General features: G+C 36.9%; 1 protein-coding gene across 2 annotated transcripts in view; it reads left to right on the top strand.

The window, feature by feature from the left end:
- Window positions 1-25,995, top strand: part of MAP4K5 (mitogen-activated protein kinase kinase kinase kinase 5) — a 126,516-nt gene that overhangs the window by 5,668 nt on the left and 94,853 nt on the right. For both annotated transcript variants that reach the window (XM_070797392.1, XM_070797391.1), the window contains exon 2: window positions 21,886-21,943. In XM_070797392.1, coding sequence (XP_070653493.1) covers window positions 21,886-21,943 — 58 coding nt within the window. The remainder of the gene's footprint in view (window positions 1-21,885; window positions 21,944-25,995) is intronic.

Genomic DNA, 25,995 nt, shown 5'->3' with positions numbered 1-25,995 from the left:
CACTTTATGGGATGGTACCTGTGTAGTACAGGTGAGTTTATCTAGAAGATTACATTTGTAAGAGAGCTGAGGAAAGGCAGTAGTCTTAGAATTAGAAGAAAATAATATGTTGAAGGTGTCTGAGAAGAAACAAAAAGTTATAAGAAAGTTCTTTCCATAGAAATCAAGGAGTTTCAAGAACTCATCTCTATCATCCTGAGTCTATTCTTGTTTCTTTCAGCTCTAATTGTGATAAGGCAAATGTTTTCATCTTCCAGAAAATTTAAATCTGAGGTTTTGTGTCATTTCTTTTTATTCTCCTTGTCCACAGATTAAAGTTTTAGAATAATATGGCTTTTAAGGACTGTCTCTCCTGACACTGAATTTCCTTCCATTCTTTATATGCACTCTACTCTGTCCATCAGTTTTTGCAGGTACTATTTCCTTTTCTTAAAACATCCTTCCTCTTGTCTTTCATCTCTCTATCTTCTACTGTTTGCGTTTCTCTTTAAACATTGCATTTCAGGGAGGCCTTTTCTGTCCCTTAGATAAAGTCATATCTGTCTGCAGTAACTTCTTAAATAATACTTATCATTTGTCACTCATCTTTGTTGCTGTCAGTGTTCCTCTTCTGCTCAAAGTGCAAGTCTAGAAATTGTGTTTACCACTGAATCAGCTAACCTGACATAGTGCTTAGCATATATGTAAGTGCTCAATAAAAATGTTTTGAAGGTGTGAGCGACATAGTGGGCATTTGAGTAAGGAATCAGAAAGGTTCATTCAGAGCGGAAGAGTTGAGATGTGAATGGTCAGTAAGGAAGTAGGGGGATGTAGAACACTTTTTGAAGCAGCTTAGCTATGAAGGGAAAAGGAAATGAGATGCAGATGTTTCTTCCACTGTTTCTGTTTTTTTTTTTTTTTTTCCTTCCATTGAGTCTGATTACAGTTTTTTAGTTATTATTCTTTAAACTTCTCTTATCACCCAATTGACCCAGGAGTGTTGTGAGTTTAGAGAAGGAATTTGACTAAGAAGGCAGTCAAGACAGAATTTGGGAGGAATTGAAAATTTAGAAAGATTACATGCGAAAACTTAGGTTGAAATTGTTGGGGATCAAAAGGTAGGGGAAAATTTTAAACCTCCTTCTCTACCTTTCTTTTTCCTTCCTCTTTTCTTCTCTTCTCTGAAATAGAGTCTCCCTTGATTGTCCCAGTTTTTCCCTATGGGTATGGTAGGATGAGGCACATTGATGAATGGGGAGCTAGAATGGAGCTGGGAAATGACAGGGTGGAAAAGGGTAAAGATTCAACCAGTGTTTATAGAGGGCCTCTTATGTGCCAGACACTGTTCTGGGGTCTTGGAATATACCAGTGAGCAGTGCAGACAAAGATTGTTGCCCTCATGGAAGTTACATTGTAGGGGAAAGAGAGAGTGAATAAACTATAAGCATAATAAATAAGTTGTGTAGGATGTGAGAAGGTGGCTAAAGATGTGGAAAGAAGAAAAAGCTGAACAAGTTAAGGGGTTCAGGGTTGCCAGGGTGAGATCAGGAAGGTAGGTTGAGAAATGATATTAGGATGAGCATTGTAGGCCACATTGAGAAGGTTCAGTCAGTTCAGTTCAGTTCAGTTCAGTCGCTCAGTCTTGTCTGACTCTTTGTGACCCCATGAATTGCAGCACACCAGGCCTCCCTGTCCATCACCAACTCCCGGAGTTCACTCAAACTCACGTCCATCGAGTTGGTGATGCCATCCAGCCATCTCATCCTCTGTCGTCCCCTTCTCCTCCTGCCCCCAGTCCCTCCCAGCATCAGAGTCTTTTCCAATGAGTCAACTCTTCACATGAGGTGGCCAAAGTACTGGAGTTTTCAGCTTTAGCATCATTCCTTCCAAAGAATACCCAGGACCGATCTCCTTTAGAATGGACTGGTTGGATCTCCTTGCAGTCCAAGGGACTCTCAAGAGTCTTCTCCAACACCACAGTTCAAAAGCATCAATTCTATGGTGCTCAGCTTTCTTCACAGTCCAACTCTCACATCCATACATGACCACTGGCAAAACCATAGCCTTGACTAGACGGACCTTTGTTGGCAAAGTAATGTCTCTGCTTTTCAATATGCTATCTAGGTTGGTCATAACTTTCCTTCCAAGGAGTAAGCATCTTTTAATTTCATGGCTGCAATCACAAGGTTAGGTTTGAGTAAAAGACTTTAGGCAAATAAGGAGTTGGCCAAACTGATATCTGGGTAATCAGAGGAAGCCTTAAATATCTCTCTATCTTACTGAATCACCTAACCCTATCTCTTACAGCTAAATTGTAAGCTTAGTGTTAGGAGTTAGAACTGAGACACCATCATTGCCATCACTGCATCTCATTGGCGGGTGCAGGAATACAAGTCATTGTGATTTTAATTAAGTTCAGCAGTTGTATATAACTTACCCATTTCTTATCTTCCCTGGTCATTTTTTAATGCGTGATTTTGAAAATAAAAGATGTGTGTCTGCTCCTACTATCTTTCCCCACTGGTGTTCTCTAATCTTTAAATGCTAATAAAATAGACATGGCTGATGGCTCCAAATCTGAAGGTGATAGAGGATGGACATATTAATATATTCTGCCTGTTATTTCTCTGACATTTGCTATCAAAACAATCACTCACTTAAAAAAAAAAAAAAAAACTAACAGTACATGTGAATATACTATCCTTTCTGTAACCTGGTAATCTGACATAAGAGATTGTTGGGTTGTTATGTTAGGGTGAGAGAGATTGAATAACTTGCAAAAATAGGTTAACAGCAGGAAATGAGAATCTATTTAAAATGATGTTTTTTATTAAGCTAGTGGATATCTTATTAAAAGTTACTTAATTTGATGTTATTTTAAATATTGTGTAAGGTTACTATTAAAATAACATGTTTTATTCAGATGAAGTATTCTATTATGGATGTTTACTGTTTTGTAAATGATTTAGTTAAACTCTTTATTTTGTATTTATTTTTCTTACTGTGTAGAAGTAGATTTATGTTATGACTGCCTAAAAAAGATCATGGTTCTGATGGTGGATGTGAAGGTTAGGATCATGGTTAGAGGCAAATGATTTTAAAATTCCTTTCTACTTTCATAGAAATGTTGCAAAAACAATAAAAGTCTTTAAAATACTTTCAACATTGTGAAAATAGACATAAAACAGTGCTATCAGTGGTGCAGGTATATAAATTTCAGTTCCAAAATTAACATTTAGATAGAGCCTAAGCCTTAGGCTTATAATGCATCTAGTGTTCTTATTATTTTTATTTCATAGGTTCAGTATTTTCATTTTAACCATCATTTCCAGTGTTTTTGATGAAGACAAATGTGATAGAATATAGATCAACTTATTAGTAGATTCTTAGTGCAAAGAAACAGAGGAAAACAATAGAATGGGAAAGACTAGAGATCTCTTCAAGAAAATTAGAAATACCAAGGGAACATTTCATGCAAAGGTGGGCTCATAAAGGACAGAAATGGTATGAACCTAACAGAAGCAGAAGATGTTAAGAAGAGGTGGCAAGAATACACAGAACTATACAAAACAGGTCTTAACGACCCAGATAATCACAATGGTGTGATCTCTCACCTAGAGCCAGACATCCTGGAATGCGAAGTCAAGTGGGCCTTAGAAGCATCACTATGAACAAAGCTAATGGAGGTGACGGAATTCCAGTTGAGCTATTTCAAATCCTGAAAGATGATGTTGTGAAAGTGCTGCACTCAATGTGCCAGCAAATCTGGAAAACTCAGCAGTGGCCACAGGAGTGGAAAAGGTCAGTTTTCATTCCAATCCCAAAGAAAAGCAATGCCAAAGAATGCTCAAACTACCACACAATTGCACTTATCTCACACACTAGCAAAGTAATGCTCAAAATTCTCCAAGCCAGGACTCAATAGTACATGAACTGTGAACTTCCAGATGTTCAAGCTGAATTTAGAAAAGGCAGAGGAACCAGAGGTCAAATTGCCAGCATCTGTTGGATTATAGAAAAAGCAAGATAATTCCAAAAAAACATGTATTTCTGCTTTATTGACTATGCCAAAGCCTTTGACTGTGTGGATCACCACAAATTGTGGAAAATTCTGAAAGAGATGGGAATACCAGACCACCTGACCTGCCTCCTGAGAAATCTGTAGGCAGGTCAGGAAGCAACACTTAGAAATGGACATGGAACAACAGACTGGTTCCAAAGAGGGAAAGGAGTACATCAAGGCTGTATACTGTCACCCTGCTTATTTAACTTCTATGCAGAGTACATCATGAGAAACGCTGGGCTGGAAGAAGCACAAGCTGGGATCAAGATTGCCGGGAGAAATATCAATAACCTCAGATATGCAGATGACACTACCCTTATGGCAGAAAGTGAAGAAGAACTAAAGAGCCTCTTGATGAAAGTGAAAGAGGAGAGTTGAAAAAGTTGGCTTAAAGCTCAACATTCAGAAAACAAATATCATGGCATCTGGTCCCATCACTTCATGGCAAATAGATGAGGAAACAGTGGAAACAGTGTCAGACTTTATTTTTGGGGGCTCCAAAATCACTGCAGATGGTGACTGCAGCCATGAAATTAAAAGACGCTGATCCTTGACAGAAAAGTTACGACTAACCTAGACCTCATATTCAAAAGCAGAGACATTACTTTGCCAACAAAGGTCCGTCTAGTCAAGGCTATGGTTTTTCCAGTGGTCATGTATGGATGTGAGAGTTGGACTGTGAAGAAAGCTGAGCGCCAAAGAATTGATGGTTTTGAACTGTGGTGTTGGAGAAGACTCTTGAGAGTCCCTTGGACTGCAAGGAGTTCCAACCAGTCCATCCTAAAGGAAATCGGTCCTGAATATTCATTGGAAGGACTGACGTTGAAGCTGAAACTCTAATACTTTGGCCACCTGATGCAAAGAACTGACTCGTTTGCAAAGACTCTGATGCTGGGAAAGATTGAAGGTGGGAGGAGAAGGGGATGACGGAGGATGAGATGGTTGGATGGCATCACCGACTCAATGGACATGAATTTGAGTAAACTCTGGAGTTGGTGATGGACAGGGAGGCCTAGCGTGCTACAGTCCATGGGGTCGCAAGGAGTCAGACATGACTGAGCAACTGAACTGAACTGATTTTGCTTTTGCTTTCAGAATTTAAGTTTCACTCTAAGCTTTAAATTGTGGCTTCAGATCAAATATGTAGGAAGAGAAATGTGATATTTATTAACTTATTAACAAGTGATACTTTTGTTTTCAGGGCTTTGTTTTCAATTTGAGAATTTAGTTCTAAATCAGATAAATTGGAGCAGTCACTTTCACTTGGCTGCATTGGACTACTTTTGAGTATTTGACATGTTTGAATGTCATTAGGAGGCTGTTGCTTTTCAATTATGTGAAGTACTAATTATGTTTGAGAGTGTAGATAACTCTTTGAAAAAGGCAAGTTGAATTTAGGTCTAATATAACTCCACTTCTGTTAAAGGTCATAGTCTCCCACTGAGATTTTGAAAAGATGATGTGGGAAGCCGGCTGATAGCCCAGTCTATCCTTGGAGGTGTTTGGGCCCATGACTCATACTGGCCCCCACCTTCTAAGATTTTTATAAAAATAAAATAGAATTAAAATGACTAAGAGTGACTAATGTTTGTTTAGCTCTTTCAAAATCAGTATATTACTTGTTCCTCACAATAGTCCTATGAGATAGGTGGGACAGATGTATTGTCATCTCTGATTTACCCAAAAAGAAACTTACTTTTTGCTCTAGGTGTTACAGTTAATAGGTGGCACTGTGAGGACGTGAATCCGGATCTTCTGACTCCGTATTTCTGTTCTTTCTACTAAAGCAAACTGCCTCAGGACTACATCTTTAAATTCATTGCTGTATACATAGCCCTTAACACATTGCCCAGTGTGTAAAAAGCTCTAAACAAATTATGGGCAGATGGTCAGATGAGACTTGGCAGCCTTATCTCTCTGCTAAGAGGTGAGAGACTTTTTGGATTGAATATGCATATAATCTTCAGGTCTCAACATCAACTTTCAGAAGTACTTTTTTCTGATTACCCACCTGGTCATTACTCTTACCCTTAAATTTTCCAAATTGGAGCTCAGGCTTGGTTTGCTTTTACTGTGGAGATTAACTTAGCTCATAGCCATCCTACATATTAATAAGTAAAAGAGAAACGATTCTTGTTCTTGGTTGTTAGACAACCTTCCTGATGTGCCTTCTCTTGTGCTCATTTTGTTGGAAACTTAGACTTATTGTTACCTGGATTAACTGGGTCCCATAGACTAGATTTGGTAAGCTAAGTTAAATAAAATGCTAATTATTTCATGCAGTAGAACAGCCTGCTTTTTGTAGCATTAGCTAGTTACTTCTAGTTGCCTCTAATTTAAGTCATATTCCGAGAAGGATATCTTGTAAACCAATGTGTTACCTCTCACATACATGCATCCTCTTTTTTAGGTGCCTTGTGCCTTTTTGCCCCCTCCCTTCTTTTTTTAACCCTGCCCCTTATCAGTATCAGGAGGAATCCAGTGTGGGCATGACAATATATTTTACTAGACAGAACTTGTAATAAATTATTAACAACTTTTGCATTTTAAGCTTTTTGGCTCCTAAATGTAATAGACAATGGAGATGCTTGGGTTCCCTATAATTTTTTTTTCCCCAGGAATAATTCCCTATTCATTCTGTAGGTTCATGGGTAGGACTTGCCTTCCTGTTTGCCTCTTTCTTCCTTGCCTCAGAATTGATAGCCTTCTTTCCTACATTTTTCAAAAAATAAATTTTAAGTAATAGGTGTTTATTTTAGAAAACTATGATATAGGAATAAATGAAAAATTACATGTACTTCTTTTACTGAAAGATGAAAATTTTTATATATCTTTCAAAACTTTTAAAAAGTCATATTAAGGACACATACATAAATCAGGGCTTCACAGGTGGTTCAGTGGGTAAAGAATCCGCCTTCATCGCAGAGACACAGACATAACACAAATTCTATCCCCAAATTTGGTAGATCCCCTGGAGGTGGGCATGGCAACCCCTTCTCCTGCCCTCAGTGTGCTTGCCTGGAGATCCCATGGTCAGAGGAGCCTTGTGGGCTATAGTCTACAAAGTCACAAAGAGTTGGACATAGCGACTGAGCACACACCCATACACATACATCATAATATGTATTATATGTAAACACATTATATATAGAATATTATGTGGACTATATATTTGATAATATACTTTTTCACTTAACAGTGTGTCACAACTTTTCATGTAACTATATACATTTAATATTTGTATTATTTCCTTGTATCTGTACAATGTTTAATTCATTATTGCTGAACAAGTAAATCATCTCCAGTGTTTCCTTATTAAGCATACTGTGATCCATACCCTTGAACAAATTCTTTTCGCATATCCTTAATTATTTCTTTAAGTAAATGTCTAGAAATAAGTTTTCTGATTTATGTTAAGCTTTTAGTGAATTTGACCAATTATTTCCCCCCAAAGTTGCACCCACTAACAGTGATTAAGTATTTATATATTCCCTACCTCTTTTGTATTATTAATAATTAATGTATTCCTGCCACCTTATTCTACACTTATATTTTTATGTTTCTTTTTTGCCTACCTTTTAAAATCTTAAGCCCCTTTCTCCCTTTTCCTTTGCCACTAAGGCCTCCTTAATGACAAAGGATACTTAATTCAGTTTAAACAATCCTCTAGAAGAAATGCTCCCTTTGATAAAATCAGTCTGTATTAGGAAAGGACTTCTTTTCAGACACAAGTAAGTATCCTGACAGACTAAGGCTCTAGTGTATCCTGAGATAAAAGTTATTTGGACAGATTTGGGGTCACCCTAACAGTCAGGCCTTAGACTCTGAATATGTCTGCCTGGTAGTGGGGCAAAGCCTGCAATACAGCCTCCTTCAGCGGAGAGGGAGCACCTGTCTAGATTTGGAAGGCAGCTTGGAAATAACTTACTCCACAAAAATTAAGTAATTTGGGAGCTGGCAGGAACCTCTTGCACAGTACATATGTCCCTTACCCTTTTATAAGGGATCGTTTAACATTTAAATAGTAAAGACATGCTATTTTTAGAAGCAGTTGGTTCCTACTTAAGTACTATAAAAAACTTTCCTGTATGGATCTGAAATCTGTCCCATTGAAACTCAAAGCAAGCGGGTAAATCTTTAATTCTTTGCTATTACCCCACCAAATACTACCCTCATACCTAAAGTATACAATGCATAAGGGGCGCTGAGTGAATAAATGTTAAAATAATTAATGACTTATCTTTATATTAAATTTTCATCTGGCGAATATGCTATATAAGTGGCTCCCTTTTTTATGATATTTTGTTCACATACATTTGATGATCTTATTGGAAGTGGTTTCCTTGAAATTTATGCAACTTATGTAGTCTACAGTATGTATTTATGACCTCCCTTTTTCCTAAAAAGATTTATAATAGAAGTAAAATGAAGCACTTTACTTTATTCTTGCCACAGGCCGAAGTACTGCATTGTGTTTTGAATATATCACTTTCAACATTTATTTTTGAATTTAAAAAATATCATACCTTTATAGAGATTTGAAGAAAGAATCTAAGTCATCTATACCATGACTTTTGTAATGAATCTAATATTTTAACTACTATCATTTTTGTTGGGCATCAAAGTTTGAGTTCATGGTCAAAGCATATAGCAATCAAAATAGTGGTAAGGGTCTGGAATCTGTATGTAGCATGTTGGGAAAATTAGCATGTTTCATCCATAGATAGAAGGGAGTTTTTCTATTTCTATCTGAGCCATGTTAAAATTAGAACTAGGCCCCCTGAGCACCATAGGAACTCAACACATACTTACTGAATAAATCAATGAATCTAGATATCTGAAATTTTTCATAGGAGGAATAGAATAAACCAGCGTTATCTCACAGACCAAAACTGGGACCACTGAGGAGAGAGCACCAAATCCTCACCACTAGGCCACCAGGGAGACTGAAGAGAAATTAATAAGAAAGTCGCAATTTTGCTTATCATAAAAAGCCTTTATACAACTAAATTTATTCTAAAGATGAATGTATCAAATTGACCAAATGACTTCCATAGACTTTGAATTAGATGATTTCCAAAATTTCCTCCAAACTAAGATTCTCATAGAACAGTATCTCTAGAGTAGTTTTGTTTTTTTTTTAACCTCCCTACCTACTTATTTGTTTTTGTTGAGGAGTAATTGACTTACAAGTCTTCCCGAGTGGCTCAGTGTAAAGGATCTGCCCGCCAAGCAGGAGACAGGTTTGATCCCTGGTCCCTGGAGATCCTGGAGAAGGAAATGGCAACCCACACCAGTATTCTTGCCTGGCTGGGAAATCCTGTGAACAGAAGAGCCTGTCAGGCGGCTATAGTCCATGGGGTCACAATGAGTCAGATACGACTTAGAGACTGAACAGCAACAGCAACAACAATTGATTTACAATATTAGTTTCAGATGTACTGCAGAGTGATTCGATATTTTTATACATTACAAAATGATCACAGCAGTAAGTCTAGTTATCTGTTGCCATACAAATTTATTACACACTATTATTGACTGTATTCCCTATGCTGTACTTTACATCGCTGTGACTTACTTATTTTGTGACTGGAAGTTTATACCTTTTAATCTCCCTCGCTTATTTTACTCATCTCTCATCCCCCTCCCCTCTGGCAACCCACCAGTTTGATCTGCGAGTCTGTTTCTGTTTTGTTTTGTGCTTTAGATTCCACATATAGGAGAAATTAAAGTGTTTGTCTGACTTACCTCACTTAGCACAGTATCCACAAGATTATTTACGTTGTTGCAAATGAGAAGATTTCATTTTTTATGGCTAAGTAATATACTTGTGCATGTGTGTGCACGTGTGTGCGCTTTTGTGTTGTGTGTGTGTGTGTGTATCTCCACTTGGGTTACTTTCATATCTTGGCTATTGTAAATAAATCTGCAGTGAATAGTGGCATGCAGTGTGTAAATTTTTGAGTCAGTGTTCTTGTTATCTTCACATAGATTCCCGGCAGTGATATTCCTTCGTCATGTGTCAGTTCTATTCAATATTTTTGCATTTTTGAGAATCCGTCATACTGTTTTCCACAGTGGCTGCTCCAAGTTACATCCCACCAGCAGTGCACGAGGGTTCCCTTTTTTGCACACCCTTGCCAGCTCTTTTTATTTGTTATCTATTTGGTAATAGCTATTCTGACAGCTGTGACATTGTGGTTTTGATTTGCATTTCACTGATTAGTGGTGCTGAGTATTTTTTCATATGCATGTTGGCCATCTATATGTCTTTTGAAAAGTATTCGGGTCCTCTGCCCATTTTTTTAATTGAGGTTTGTTTTTTTTTTAATCTTGAGTTGTATGAGCTGTTTATGTATTTTGGATGTTAACCTCTTGCTACTGCTGCTGCTAAGTCGCTTCAGTCGTGTCCAACTCTGTGTGACCCTATAGACGGCAGCCCACCAGGCTCCTCTGTCCCTGGGATTCTCCAGGCAAGAATACTGGAGTGGGTTGCCATTTCCTTCTCCAGTTCACGAAAGTGAAAGTGAAGTCGCTCAGTCCTGCCGGACTCTTAGCAACCCCATGGACTGCAGCCTACCAAGGCTCCTCCATCCATGGGATTTTCCAGGCAAGAGTACTGGAGTGGGTTGCCATTGCCTTCTCCGGTTAACCTCTTATGGGATATATTATTTGCAAGTATATTTTCCTAGTCAGTAGGTAACATTTTTGTCTTGTCGGTAGTTTCCTTTGCTGTGCAAAAGCTTCTTAGTTTGATACAGTCTGCTTTTTTTTTTTTTTTTTAATTTTTGATTTTCTCTTGCTTGAGAATATTAAAAAATTATAAAAAATATTAAAAAAATATTGTTGAGATCAATGTCAAATGTGTACTGCCTATATTTTCTTCAGTGTTATGTTTTTAGGTCTTACATTTATGTCTTTAATCCATTTTGAGTTTAAGATATATGTAGATGGTGTGAGAAAGTAGTCTTGTGTGATTCTTTTGCATGTAGCTGTCCAGTTTTCTGAGCATTATTTCTTGAAGAGGGTGTCTTTTCCCAATTTGATATTCTTGCCTCCTTTGCAATAATTAACCATGTAAGTGTGGATATTTGGACTCTCTATTTTATTCCATTGACCTATGTGCCAGTACCATACTGTTTTGATTACTGTAGTTTTATAATATAAATAAATCAGGAAGTGTGATACCCCCAGCTTTCTTCTACTTTATCAAGATTGTTTTAGTTATTTGGAGTGTTTTGTGCTTCCATATTGGAGAAGGCGATGGCACCCCACTCCAGTACTCTTGCCTGGAAAATCCCATGGGCGGAGGAGCCTGGTAGGCTGCAGTCCACGGGGTCGCAAAGAGTCAGACACAACTGAGTGACTTCACTTTCACTTTTCACTTTCATGCATTGGAGAAGGAAATGGCAACCCACTCCAGTGTTCTTGCCTGGAGAATCCCAGGGATGGGGGAGCCTGGTGGGCTGCCGTCTATGGAGTACACAGAGTCACACACGACTGAAGTGACTTAGCAGCAGTAGTAGCAGCAGTGCTTCCATATATATTTCAGAATTATTTGTTCCGGTTCTGTGAAAAGTGCCATTGGTATTTTTATAAGGATTGCATTGAGTCTGTAGGTAGTATGATGATTTTATTTTGCAGCTTTACTGAATTCATTTATTAGTTTTAATAGTTTTTGGTGGCATCTTAAGAATTTTCTCTATATATAATATTATGTCGTCTACAAGTATTGATAGTTTTATGTTTCCTTTCCAATTTGGATTCCTTTTATTATTTTTGTTCTCTTATTGCTGTGGCTAGGACTTCCAAAACTGTGTTGAATATAAGTGGTAAGAATGGGCATCTTTGTCTTGTTCTTGATTTCACAGGAAATGCTTTTAGCTTTTCACTGTTAAGTATGATGTTCACTGTAGATTGGCCATATATGGCTTTTATTGTGCTGAGGTATGTTCCCTTTATACTCGCTTTGTTGTAGAGTCTCTATCATAAATGGATGTTGAACTTTGTCAAAAACTGTTTCTGTATCTCTTAAGATGATTGTATGATTTTTATTCTTTAGTTTGTTCATGTGATATATCACATTGATCAATTTGAAGCTATTGAACCATCCTTTATCCCTGGGATAATATCATTTTTTTATAGTGTATAATCCTTTTAATATATTATTAAATTCAGTGTGCTCATATTTTGTTGAGGATTTTTGTATCTATGTTCATCAGTGATATTCTTTAATTTTCTTTTTTGTTGTTGTTGTGTCTTTGTCTGATTTTGGTATGAGGATGGTGCTTGCCTCATAGAATTGGTTCAGAAGTATTCTTTCTTTTTTATTTTTTTTGAATAATTTGCAAAGGTTGGTGTTAAATCTTCTTTAAATACTTAGTAGAATTACTTTTTAAGCTGTCTGATCCTAGAATTTTGTTGGGAAAAATTTTATTACTGATTTAATTTCATTATTGGTAATTGATCTGCTGGTATTTTATGTTTCTTCCTGATTCAGTACGAGTTTGTATGCTTCTAGGAATTTGTGCTTTTTTCCGGGTAGTCCATTTTATTGGTGTATAATTATTTATAATATTCTCTTATGATCCTTGGATATGTGTGGTGTCAGTTGTAACTTCTCTTTATTTTCTGATTTTGTGTCTTTTTTTTTTTTTTTTTCTTGATGAGTCTGGCTAAAGGTTTATCCGTTTTCTTCATATTTTCAAGGAACCAGCTCTTAGTTTTATTGATCTTTCACATTTAAATTTTTTTTCTATTTCACTTACTTCTGCTCTCATTTTTATTATTTCTTTTCCTTTTCAAACTTTTGGTTTGTTTGTTCTTATTTTTCTAGTTTCTTTAGGTGTATGGTTAGATGTTTGAGATTTTTCTTGTTTCCTGAGGTAGGCTTGTATCTGTATAAACTCTTTTTAGAATTACTTATGTTGCATCCTGTAGATTTTGGATGGCTGTGTTTCCATTTTCATTTGTCTCCAGGTACTTTTTAAATTTCCTTTTTGGTTTCTTCACTGGTTAGTAGCATATGAGAAGGCAATGGCAGCCCACTCCAGTACTCTTGCCTGGAGAATCCCAGGGATGGGGGAGCCTGGTGGGCTGCCGTCTATGGGGTCCCACAGAGTCAGACACGACTGACGCAACTTAGCAGCAGCAGCAGCATATTGTTTAGCCTCTATGTGTTTGTATTTTTTGCAGCTTTTTCCCCTTGTAGTTCATTTCTAATCTAATGTCATTGGAAAAGATGCTTGCTATGATTTTGTTCTTCATGACTGAGCAACTGAACTGAAGTTTATCGAGATTTGTTTTGTGGGCTAGCATCTAATCTATCCTGGAGAGTTTGGTTTCACTATCCTGTACATGTCAGTAATATTTTAGGATTTCTGTTCTTGAATTTTTTTTCCTCTGTGTACTCTTCCTAGGTTATCTCATCTACTGGCCTGGATTCAGTATTGTTGATGATGCCCAGACTGCCTCCAATCCATGTTAGTTCTTGAGCTTTAGGAGCTATTAAGTGGCTTACAGGATATTCCATATTATATGCAGTTAGTTTTCTATTGTTGTTGTTCAGTGGCTCAGTCATGTTTGACTCTGCTACCCCATGTACTGTAGCCAGGCTTCCCTGTCCTTCACTGTCTCCCAGAGTTTGCTGAAACTCATGTCCATAGAGTTGGTGATGCCATCCAACCATCTCATCCTCTTCTCCCCCTTCTCCTCTTGCCCTTAATCTTTCCCAACATCAGAGTCTTTTCCAATGAATTGGCTCATCTTTAGGAACCTGAAATGTAAATATGTTCGTATCTGAGCCCCTCATCTATGTACCTTCACTGTCCTTCCCCTTCACCTGTGAAATGTGTCCATCTTGTGTGTTTGTCATCTTAGTGAATGGAATCACAGTGTTTATTCACTTGTACAATCCAGAAAGTAGGAATTATCCTCGACTTGCTGTTCCTTTGCATTTCACATTAAATAGTTTGCTGATTCCTAATGGAGACAAGCTGGAGTGGAGTATAGCAGAGGAGGTAGACAGAAGTTAATGAATTTGCTTTATATTTTTAAAATACCAGTGTTTTCTGAGTTATTGGATGTGAGGAATGTGAAGGAAAGAAATGAAGAATGACCTTGGGTTTTGTGCTTAAGCAACTGACTGGCTGCAGTAAATTTTATTTTACTTGGGAATTTGTGAGGATGAAAGTGTGGAGCAGGGATAATTGAATGTTATATGTTAGGGTTGGCATGTGTGTCAGGTTTCCATGGATTTAGGAGTCTGGAGCTGGGTGAGGAGAGATTAATCCTGGAGATGGTTGTTAAAGCCATAGGACTACATAGTAGAATGTTAGATAAAGAAAAGATGAGACTCTGTTCATAGGGACTTAAATTCAGTAAATAGAGTATCCTAATGGATAGGTAACAGAGGAGTGAGTAACAGAGGCTTAGGTTAATGGCTTCAAGAGAGAAGTATAAAGTATTTTTTTACGAAGAGTAGAAAATCAAACCTAGTGGAGAAGTTGTAGTTTGAGGTTTGTGTAATGATTTGAAAGTAAGGCCCGTTAGTGTGATTTTGTAATTTTTTTTCCCAATAACATTTAGCTGTTCAATATCAGTATGGAACTAGTGATAATCAAGTTTAATCAGATAAGGATTTTGCTAGACTAGCATGATAGAGGATAAGAAGAGAAGGAATTTAAGGATGTTTGTAAGGGAGAGATTATAAATGGAGTGGTGGACCATGGAACCCTGACAATTAAGATGAGAGAACTTGAAAGATGTAATTGGTAGTCAAGGGAATGCACTAGATTGGTGAGGGGGAAGAATCACTGGAATGGGAGGACTTTCATCTTCCTCACTAATGAGATAGATCAGATCAGATCGGTTGCTCAGTCGTGTCTGACTCTTTGCGACCCCATGAACCCCAGCACGTCAGGCCTCCCTGTCCCTCACCAACTCCCAGAGTTCACTCAGACTCACGTCCATCTAGTCAGTGATGCCATCCAGCCATCTCATCCTCTGTCGTCTCCTTCTCCTCCTGCCCCCAATCCCTCCGAGCATCAGAGTCTTTTCCAATGAGTCAACTCTTTGCATGAGGTGGCCAAAGTACTGGAGTTTCAGCTTTAGCATCATTCCTTCCAAAGAAATCCCAGAGCTGATCTCCTTCAGAATGGACTGGTTGGATCTCCTTGCAGTCCAAGGGACTCTCAAGAGTCTTCTCCAACACCATAGTTCAAAAGCATCAATTCTTCGGTGCTCAGCCTTCTTCACAGTCCAACTCTCACATCCATACATGACCACAGGAAAAACCATAGCCTTGACTAGACGAACCTTTGTTCCCAAAGTAATGTCTCTGCTTTTGAATATGCTATCTAGGTTGGTCATAACTTTCCTTCCAAGGAGTAAGCGTCTTTTAATTTCATGGCTGCAGTCACCATCTGTAGTGATTCTGGAGCCCAGAAAAATAAAATCTGACACTGTTTCCACTGTTTCCCATTTATTTCCCGTGAACTGGTGGGACGGGATGCCATGATCTTCGTTTTCTGAATGTTGAGCTTTAAGCCAACTTTTTCACTCTCCACTTTCACTTTCATCAAGAGGCTTTTGAGTTCCTCTTCACTTTCTGCCATAAGCGTGGTGTCATCTGCATATGTGAGGTTATTGATATTTCTCCTGGCAATCTTGATCCCAGCTTGTGCTTCTTCCAGCCCAGCGTTTCTCATGATGTACTCTGCATATAAGTTAAATAAACAGGGTGACAATATACAGCCTTGACAAACTCCTTTTCCTATTTGGAACCAGTCTATTGTTCCATGTCCAGTTCTAACTGTTGCTTCCTGACCTGCATACAAATTTCTCAAGAGGCAGATCAGGTGGTCTGGTATTCCGATCTCTTTCAGAATTTTCCACAGTTTATTGTGATTCACACAGTCAAAGGCTTTGGCATAGTCAATAAAGTAGAAATAGATGTTTTTCTGGAACTCTCTTGCTTTTCCTGTGATCCAGCGGATATTGGCAATTTGATCTCTGGTTCCTCTGCCTTTTCTAAAACCAGCTTGAACATCAGGAAGTTCACGGTTCACATATTGCTGAAGCCTGGCTTGGAGAATTTTGAGCATTACTTTCCTAGCGTGTGAGATGAGTGCAATTGTGTGGTAGTTTGAGCATTCTTTGGCATTGCCTTTCTTTGGGATAGGAATGAAAACTGACCTTTTCCAGTCGTGTGGCCACTGCTGAATTTTCCAAATTTGCTGGCATATTGAGTGCAGCACTTTCACAGCATCATCTTTCAGGATTTGGAATAGCTCAACTGGAATTCCATCACCTCCACTAGCTTTGTTCATAGTGATGCTTTCTAAGGCCCACTTGACTTCACATTCCAGGATGTCTGGCACTAGGTGAGTGATCACACCATCGTGATTATCTTGGTCGTGAAGATCTTTTTTGTACAATTCTGTGTATTCTTGCCATCTCTTCTTAATATCTTCTGCTTCTGTTAGATCCATACCATTTCTGTCTTTTATCGAGCCCATCTTTGCATGAAATGTTCCCTTGGTATCTCTGATTTTCTTGAAGAGATCCCTAGTCTTTCCCATTCTGTTGTTTTCCTCTATTTCTTTGCATTGATCGCTGAAGAAGGCTTTCTTATCTCTCCTTGGTATTCTTTGGAACTCTGCATTCAGATGTTTATATCTTTCCTTTTCTCCTTTGTTTTCGCTTCTCTTCTTTTCACAGCTATTTGTAAGGCCTCCCCAGACAGCCATTTCGTTTTTTTGCATTCCTTTTCTATGGGAATGGTCTTGATCCCTGTCTCCTGTACAGTGTCACGAACCTCATTCCATAGTTCATCAGGCACTCTATTTATCAGATCTAGGCCCTTAAATCTATTTCTCACTTCCACTGTATAATCATAAGGGATTTGATTTAGGTCATACCTGAATGGTCTAGTGGTTTTCCCTACTTTCTTCAATTTAAGTCTGAATTTGGCAATAAGGAGTTCATGGTCTGAGCCACAGTCAGCTCCTGGTCTTGTTTTTGCTGACTGTATAGAGCTTCTCCATCTTTGGCTGCAAAGAATATAATCAATCTGATTTCGGTATAGACTATGCCTTAAATCATATCTTTATATTCTTTGTTGATAACTCAGAAGTTTAATTATTTTTTAGTCACATTAAAAATCTTACAGCATGTGGGAAAGTTCATGGTTTACAAAATTGACAACTGCATAGTACTGTTAAAATAGAAATGGTTTAGTTAGGAGGACAAACAGCTTCTTGGTACAAGCAGAAATTTAATGTTTCACTATGCATTAAAAATCCGAGATGGAAGAGTTTGAGTAAAAGTACTTCTCTGGTAGTAAATTGACTTGGAAATATTAAGAGATAAGGGAAGTACCCTGGCAAAGAGGATAGAAAATAAATTTAAATAGGAAGGCTCTTCTATGGATTGTATAGTGACACTGATCCCATTTATTATTATCTTTTTCATCTAATAATTTTAATTCCTGATTAATAAAGAGTTAAATAAACTATAGTGAAATACTTTATTAGACTTTTGGGTGTTTAGTATACCCTTAAGTTTAAGTGTTAGTGTATAGCAATAACCTCTAAGATAAGTGGGAATCAGAAATAATTTAGATCTTCTTGTAGAGGTGTTGTGTTATTTATTAGCTCCTCTTAGAAATGCAGCACAGAATCTTCAAATTCCTGTGTGTTAAAGTTAAGAAACAAAAATACTTGAGAATATCTAGTTTCTTTAGGTGTATTGACACTTAATTTGTCAAAAGGAAATGTTGGGTTTCAAAAACTAGTACTACGTATGACTCCACTGGATCAAAGTGTGAAATTGTATAGTTAATTTTCTGAAAGATCTCTTTAGTAAATTGAATCTGTAAAGTCTCTGTTTAGAAGATCTTTTTTTTTTTTTTTTTGAAAGCCTCTTTGCCTTTCATTATAAAAGAGCCTGGTACTGCTTTCTGTTTTAAAAATCCAGCTGGAAAATTACAGAGTATGAACTTTTGCCCATCGGGTCTTCATTTGGAGAAAACAGAAATATGTCTTCAAAATGGAGACTGACACTTAAGTGTTTATCCTGTCAGTGGAACCTTTAGCTTTTATTCTTTACTTTTTTTCTGTAATGACAAATATATTTTGGCTTATACATGGTGTAGCTGAATTTTAAAATACCATCTTTATTTTATGTGATTCTGTGATTGTTCAAACTTTTCAGTGATCTGTTCCTTTCAGAGTCTCTTAGAATCTCTTGGAAACGGTGTCCTTGGTTCCTGCATCTTCATTTTGGGTCTGTTAAATTGAAATACAACATATTTGTATTGTTTCTAATCATAAATATTGGCTCAATATGTCTGAAAATATGAATATACTTAATATAATTTTATATGTATTCTTTTAAAAATAGTAGGCTTAATTTTAGTACAGTTTTCTATTTATAGACTTGTTGAGCAGATACATAGTTATATGTATCCACACCTCACCCACCCACCCACACAGTTTCCCCTTTTATTAACATCTTGCATTAAGTGTGGTATATTTATTACAATTATTCAACCAGTATTGATATATTATTATAGTTTGTAGTTTACATGAAGATTTGTTCTTTATGTTGTACAGTTCTGTGGATTTTGACAGATACATAATGACATGTATCCATTACAGTTTCATACCGAGACTAGTTTCACCATTCTGAAAATTTTCTGCACTTCACCTGTTCATCACTCTTCACCCAAACCCCTGGCAACCATTGTTCTTTTTCCTTTTTCTATTGTTTGTCTTTTCTAGAATATCGTATAGTTGGACTCTTATAGTATATAGCTTTTTCAGACTGATTTTTCTCATTTAATATGCATTTAAAGTTCTGCCATATCTTTTCATGGCTTGACGACTCATTTCTTTTTTGTTGTTGTTTTGTTTTGGGGTTTTTTGTTTAAAGAAATTTTTTTATATTGAAGTATAGCTGATTAACAATGTTGTGATTGTTAGGGACTCAGCGAAGAGATTCATACATACGTATGCATGTGTCCATTCTATGGCTCATTCCTTTTTTTAAATTTTTAATTGGAGGATAATTGCTTTACAGTGTTGTGTTGATTTTTGCCGTACAACAACATGAATAAGCCATGTAAGCACACATATACCCCCTCCCTCTCGAAACTCCCTCCTACTCCCTCCATTTCTTTTTATCACTGAATAATATTCTACTACATGGATATAAAATGCTGAAAGACCTTAGGAACTGGAAAAAGACAAGATGATTCTTTTGGTAAGGACAGGGAGGAAGAGAGGTAGGAATGGTTGTGAGGCTTCTGGCTGTCCTCTTCCCATTTTTCTAAATGTGTTTGCAGTTGGGGGAAGGGTAGCCATTGATAGGGGTGAGGTCAAATGTTTTCTCTTCCTGAGACTTCTCCTTACCCTGTTTACCATGATAGATGAGGAAAATATATGAACTTATCACAAAATATTTGAGACTGCTACTGTAGAAATAATCCTTTTTTTCTTCTACCTTTCTCTAGAAAAAAATCCTTTTTTTCTTCTACCTTTCTGTTTGTGACTGCCTCTGCATCGCTGTCCCCATGCTTTTATTTTTCTCACCATCTATATGTCATTTCTAAAAATATCCCTTCTGACACTATCTTTCCTGAAGTCTTTGTCATTGTTCTGTTCCCTTCCCTTTTCTTTCCCTTTCTCCTTTGGTAATATGACCTACTTAATCTAGCAAAAAAAGTGTAATCATACTGTCCTGTTTTATCAAATGCTCCTTATTTTTTATGTGTATGAAAATTCACATTCAAATCTAATACACTGAAGTGAAAAATGTTCTAGATTATTAAATTGCATTTCCACATATGGTGTGCCACTGGGTGTAATAAAATGAACACTCATATTAGCATCATCTAATATGTTCCTTGGTGGCTCAGATGGTAAAGAATCCGCCTGTAGACCCGGCGCCCTGCGTTTGATCCCTGGGTAGGGAAGATCCCCTGAAGAAGGAAATTGCAATCCACTTCTTGCCTGGAGAATTCGTGAATAGAGGAGGCTGGTGGGCTATATAGTCCATGGAGTTGCAAAGAGTCAGACACGATTGAGTGAATATACACGACAGTATGTCAGTACAATGTTTTTAGACCATTTTGGCAGTATGTGTTGATGCCTTAAACGTTCATATTTATACCCTTAGACCTAGTCATTTCATTAGAATCCATTAAAAAAAAATCTTAAATAATGAAAAAACTATGTATAATATCCTTAATATCTAGCAGTAAGAATGGTTTTATGAACCACTTAAAATTATATATTGCACTGAGAAAATACATAATTTTTTAAAACTAATACAAATCTGTACCTATAATAGAACTTGGCAGACACAGATTTAACATCTAAGCTAGGCATGAGTATGCTGCTGCTGCTGCTAAGTTGCTTCAGTGGTGTCCGACTCTGTGAGACTCCATAGACGGCAGCCCACTAGGCTCCTCTGTCCCTGGGATTCTCTAGGCAAGAATACTGGAGTGGGTTGCCATTTCCTTCTCTAAGGCATGAGTATAAATCCCAGTAATTTTTTTTTCAGAGCAATATGGCAATATGTCCATTTTAAATCCACATACCTTTTGACGTAACAATTATGCTTATAGGTTGCCTTACTGATAGACTTTGATATGTGCTAAAATATTTGCTGTGATAATCACTGAAGTATTATTTATACTGTCTGTCCATGATATTTTGTTAAGTGGTAAATATTTTCTCTTCTAGGAATTTACTTGAGGGAAATAATCAAGGCTATGGATAGATATAAAGCTATAAGATATATATATATTTCTAATTCCAAAATAATATTTAAATCCTAAGTCCTATTAAATCCTAATCCTATTAAAAGTCCATTAATAGCAGATGAGTTAAATTATATGTACCATCAATGGAAAGTTAGTCAGCGTTGCACAATATAAAGAAAGCTGAGCACCGAAGAATTGATGCTTTTGAACTGTGGTGTTGGAGAAGACTCTTGAGAGTCCCTTGGACTGCAAGGAGATCCAACCAGTCCGTCCTAAAGGAAATCAGTCCTGAATATTCATTGTAAGGACTGATGTTGAAGCTGAAACTCCAATCCTTTGGCCACCTGATGTGAAGAGCTGACTCACTGGAAAAGAACCTGATGCTGGGAAAGATTGAAGGTGGGAGGAGAAGGGGCCGACAGGATGAGATGGTTGGATGGCATCACTGACTCAATGGACATGAGTTTGAGTAAATTCCAGGAGTTGGTGGTGGACAGGGAGGCCTAGGGTGCTGCAGTCCATGGGGTCACAAAGAGTTGGACATGACTGAATGACTGAACTGAACTGCAAACCATATTGTAGAAGACTGTGATGACACATCTTGTACAATACATTCACATTTGAGCACACACACACAGGGCAAAAAAGGAAACACGTAGACTAAATGTTAGCTTTTTTCCTCTGGATAGTAAGATACACAATTTGATATTTTTATTTTTTAATGACCTATGACTGTATTTATAAAATATATAAAAACCATGAGTATTTTTTTTAATTGAGAAAAGTTAAGTGTAAGAAAAGACTTGGAAGGAAACCAAAATTTTAAACAGTAGTTGTCCTTCAGTGGTGGGATTAAAGGTAGTTGTGTGTGTGTGTGTGTGTGTGTGTGTGTGTGTGTGTATTTTTTCTATATTTTTCCTTACTGGGGAAATTATTATTCTCATTTCATTGGAAATAAAGACTTTATTTTTCAGCTTTGTTAAAAGCCTGATTCATAAGTAGCTAGTTAACAAAGTACCAAGTAACTTATATAGTTGACAGACTTTTTAAAATTTTTATTTTCGTTTTTTTTTAGGCCAGAAATATACATACGGGAGAGTTGGCTGCAGTAAAAATTATAAAATTGGAGCCTGGTATGTATTAAAACTCTCAAAATAATTTTTGAACACTTTTCCCGGATATCCTTCCTTGTTTCCCTTCTTCCAAAAGAGTCTTTTTATGTTGTCAGGGCAGTAGGGTATCTCCAGTATGGTTGTATGAAATTCCATTGGAGGTTGTTCATGAAAGACAAATTTGATGCAGTAGTTTTGTTACTAAATAAAATTTGTAATATGCACATTCAAAAATTGAAAGACACCTTGACAATCTTAAGGTAATTTGCTTTTTAAGATTGTAGTGAAAATTTTAACTTCAGTTTTAGCTTTTATGATAATTTGATTAATAAAGTATTCATTGATTTGGGGGAAATATTTGGTGAAATTCAGGATAATTATATTTTATATGTCAGCCATTCCCTCACTCGTTGATATAGGTTTAATAATTCTGGCCTTAGCATAATGCTTTTTTTTTTTTTATATTTCTGTCAAAAGGCTGTTTGTTTTAAAATGTATTGAGTAATTTGCTTTGAAAATAAAACTACTATATAAAACTTGAAGCAATTTTTTATTTTGATATCCTAAAATTTTCTCTTTTTTAAAAATGTTATGTATTTATTGGCTATGCCGGGTCTTTGTTGCTGTGTGCAGGCTTTTTCTAGTTGCAGAGAGCATGGACTGCTCTCTAGTTGCGGTGTTCAGGCTTCTTATGGTGACTTCTCACGTTGCTGAGCACAGGCTCTAGTGTGCACGGGCTTAAGTAGTTGTGGCCAGCAGGCTCAGTTGTTGTGGCTCCTGGGCTCCAGAGCACGGGCTCAGTAGTTGTGGAGTACAGGCTTAGTTGCTCCAAGACATGTGGCGTCTTCCCAGACCATGGATCAGACCTATGTCCCTTGCATTGCAAGGCAGTTTCTTAACCCCTGGACCACCATGGAATCTCCTAAACATTTCTAAGGAGAGCATTAGTAACTTTCTTTTTTTTCTCCAGTTTCTTTTTTTTTTCTATACTGTGGTAAGGTACACGTAATATAAAATTTGCCATTCAAACCATTTTTAAGTGTATAAAATACATTCATTATGTTGTGTTACCAAAACAGTTATTCATTCCAGAATGCTTTTCATCTGCTAAAACTGAAATTCTATACTCATTAAAAAATAACTTCCCATTCCCATCTTTTTGGCAGCCCCTGGCAGCCAATATTATACTCATTCCAGAATGCTTTTCATCTGCTAAAACTGAAATTCTATACTCATTAAAAAATAACCTCCCATTCCCATCTTTCCAGCAGCCCCTGGCAGCCGACATTATACTTTTTTTTTGTCTCTGTGACTTTGATTATTCTGGGCATTCCCTATAAGTGAAATAACAGTATTTGTATTTTTGTTCCTGGTTTACTTCACTTAACCAAGTGAACCCAGGTCTCCTACATTGCAGGCAGACTCTTTACCAACTGAGCCACCAGGGAAGACCTTAACCAAGTGAAACAGTCCTCAAAGTTCATCCATGTCGTCTCATATGTCAGAGTTTTCATCCTTTTCAAGTCTGAATATTGTATTGTGTGTGTATACCACATTTTACTTATTCATTCACCTTTTGATGGGACACTTGGGCTGCTTCTACATTTTAGCTGTCGTAAGTAATGCTGCTATGAATGTGAGCATATAAATATTTCTTCAAGACCCTGCTTTCAGTGTTTTCAGTATATACCCAGAAGTGGTATTGTTAGATCATATGGTAATTATGTTTTTATTCTTTTTGAAGGACCATCATACTGTTTTCCATAGTGGCTGTACAATTTATATTCCTATCCATAATACACAAGTGTTCCAGTTTCTCCACCTGCTTTCTAATACTTGTAATTTTTCTTCTTTATTTTTATAGCAGCCACCCTAATGGATGTGAGGGGTATTTCATTGTAGGTTTTTTTGTTTTTTTGCATTTCCCTAAGGATTATTCATGTTGAGCATCTTTTCATGTGCATATTGACCACTTGTATATCTGCTTTAGAGAAATACCTACTCAAATCCTTTGCGCATTTTTTAATCAAGTTGTTTTCTGTTGTTGTTGACTTTTAGAAGTTCTCTGTACATTCTAATTAATCCTTTATCAGAAAAATGGTTTGTAAATATTTTCTCTCATTCTGTGGGTTGCCTTTTTACTCTGTTGATGGTGTCTGTAGATGCACAAAACAGTATAAATTTTCATGAAGTCCAGTTTGTGTATTTTTTCTTTAGTTGCCTTAGCCTTTGGTGTCATACTCAAGAAATTGTTGACAAATCCAATACATGAAGCTTTTGCCCTGTGTTTTCTTTGATGAAAGAAACAGTCTTAGGTCTTTATAGTCTTAGATCTTTGATCCATTTTGAGTTTATTTCTGTATACAGTGTTAGGTAAGGGTCCAGCTTCATTCTTTTGGCTATGGATATCCACTTTTCCCTAGTATCATTTGTTGAAAAAGCTGTCCTTCCCCATTGAATGGTCTTATTAGCAACCTTGTCAAAAGTCATTTGACTGTATGTGCGAAAGTTTGTTTCTGGACTGACTGTTGTATTCAGTTGGTCTGTATGTCTTTAGAGTGCCTGTATTACACTATTTTGATTTTAGTAGCTTTGTAGTAAGTTTTGAAATCAGGACGTGTGAGTCATCAGTTTTGTACTTCTTTAATATTATTTTGGCTCTTCAAGGTCCCCTGAGATTCCATATAAATTTTGGGGTGGGTTTTTCTATTTTGACAAAAAAGTTTATTGTAATGAGGAGTAATGCTTTTTGACCAGGTGGGCATTCACTTGCTGCTTCATAAAGTTAAACATTGTAGAATAATGGTGTGACCATAATTACGCCAACCAGTTTCTTAATTTGCACAATTAAAATGGTTTTACATTTGAAATACAGTATTTTGATCATTGTGTCTATGGTTCATTATGGAGAAATTACTGAGGTAACATGCGGCATCACTTTAAAAACAAAGTTTCAGATAGGACACAGTATCCTTTTTTCCCTGGAGAATAATAATCTATAATAATACTCTTTTAGAGTCCTCTTACTAAGTTCCACCTAATAAGTGTAAAATAATCTCCAAAATGTCATTAGTACACATTAGAAGAGAATATAACAGAATTATGCATGCATTTGCCTCTTCTTGGGTTACTTGAGCAAATAAATATTCAAGTTGCATTCACGAAACATTTACAGTCCAGATAATGAATGGGCTGAATTTGCAGAGGAAACAAAGATGTTTATCCCTTCTCTGCCTTGAACAAGTAGACTGAGCTCATAGCGCAGTTTCACTTATTTGACTTAGGGGTATATCCTACTTTTGATTATAATTCAGGTCATGAATTAATGAGTATGTTTTTAAAATCCTATAATTCTGACTTCTCAACAAACCTTGAAAAAGAAAGCATACCATTATGTGATGTAGTTATTTAACACATAAGGATTAGTTGCTGGGTTCATAAATTAAGGCTCTGAAAGATTGGAATTTCTTACTTCTTGGCTTTAAAGTTGCTGCCTTTGTGTTCAAGTTCACTCATATACAGAGACTGACTAATGTTTAAATTCTCGCCCCCAAAAAGAATAACATAGAAGTCCAGTAAATTCTTGATTTGATGTGATTTCAATGTTTGGCCATTTTAATATTCTTTTAATTACTTACTTACTCTTTGTTCAGTTCTATCAGGTTGTCTTTTTTATTTATTTAAAATTTTTTATTTTTAATGCAATTTTTAAAGATTACACCACATTTACAATTATTGCAAAATATTGGCTATATTCCCCATGCTATACAATACACCTTTGTAGCCTAACTTATACCCGGTGGGCTTCCCTGGTGGCTCAGTGGTAAAGTGTCTGCCCACAATGCGGGAGACCCGGGTTCTATCCCTGAGTTGAGAAGATCCTCTGGAAAAGGACATGGCAACCTACTCCAGTATTCCTTGCCTGGAAAATTCCATGGGTGGAGGAGCCTGGTGGGCTATAGTCCGTGGGGTTACAAAGAGTCAGACACAACTGAATGACTTCACTTCACTTTTATACCCAGCAGTTTATACCTCCCACTCAACCACCCCTATATTGCCACCCCACTTTGGTA

Source organism: Bos indicus, chromosome 10 (assembly GCF_029378745.1).
Source record: "Bos indicus isolate NIAB-ARS_2022 breed Sahiwal x Tharparkar chromosome 10, NIAB-ARS_B.indTharparkar_mat_pri_1.0, whole genome shotgun sequence".
In the NCBI taxonomy this organism is placed as follows: domain Eukaryota; kingdom Metazoa; phylum Chordata; class Mammalia; order Artiodactyla; family Bovidae; genus Bos; species Bos indicus.
Note: the sequence above shows the minus strand (reverse complement) of the source record. Positions and strands in the feature narration are given on the sequence as shown.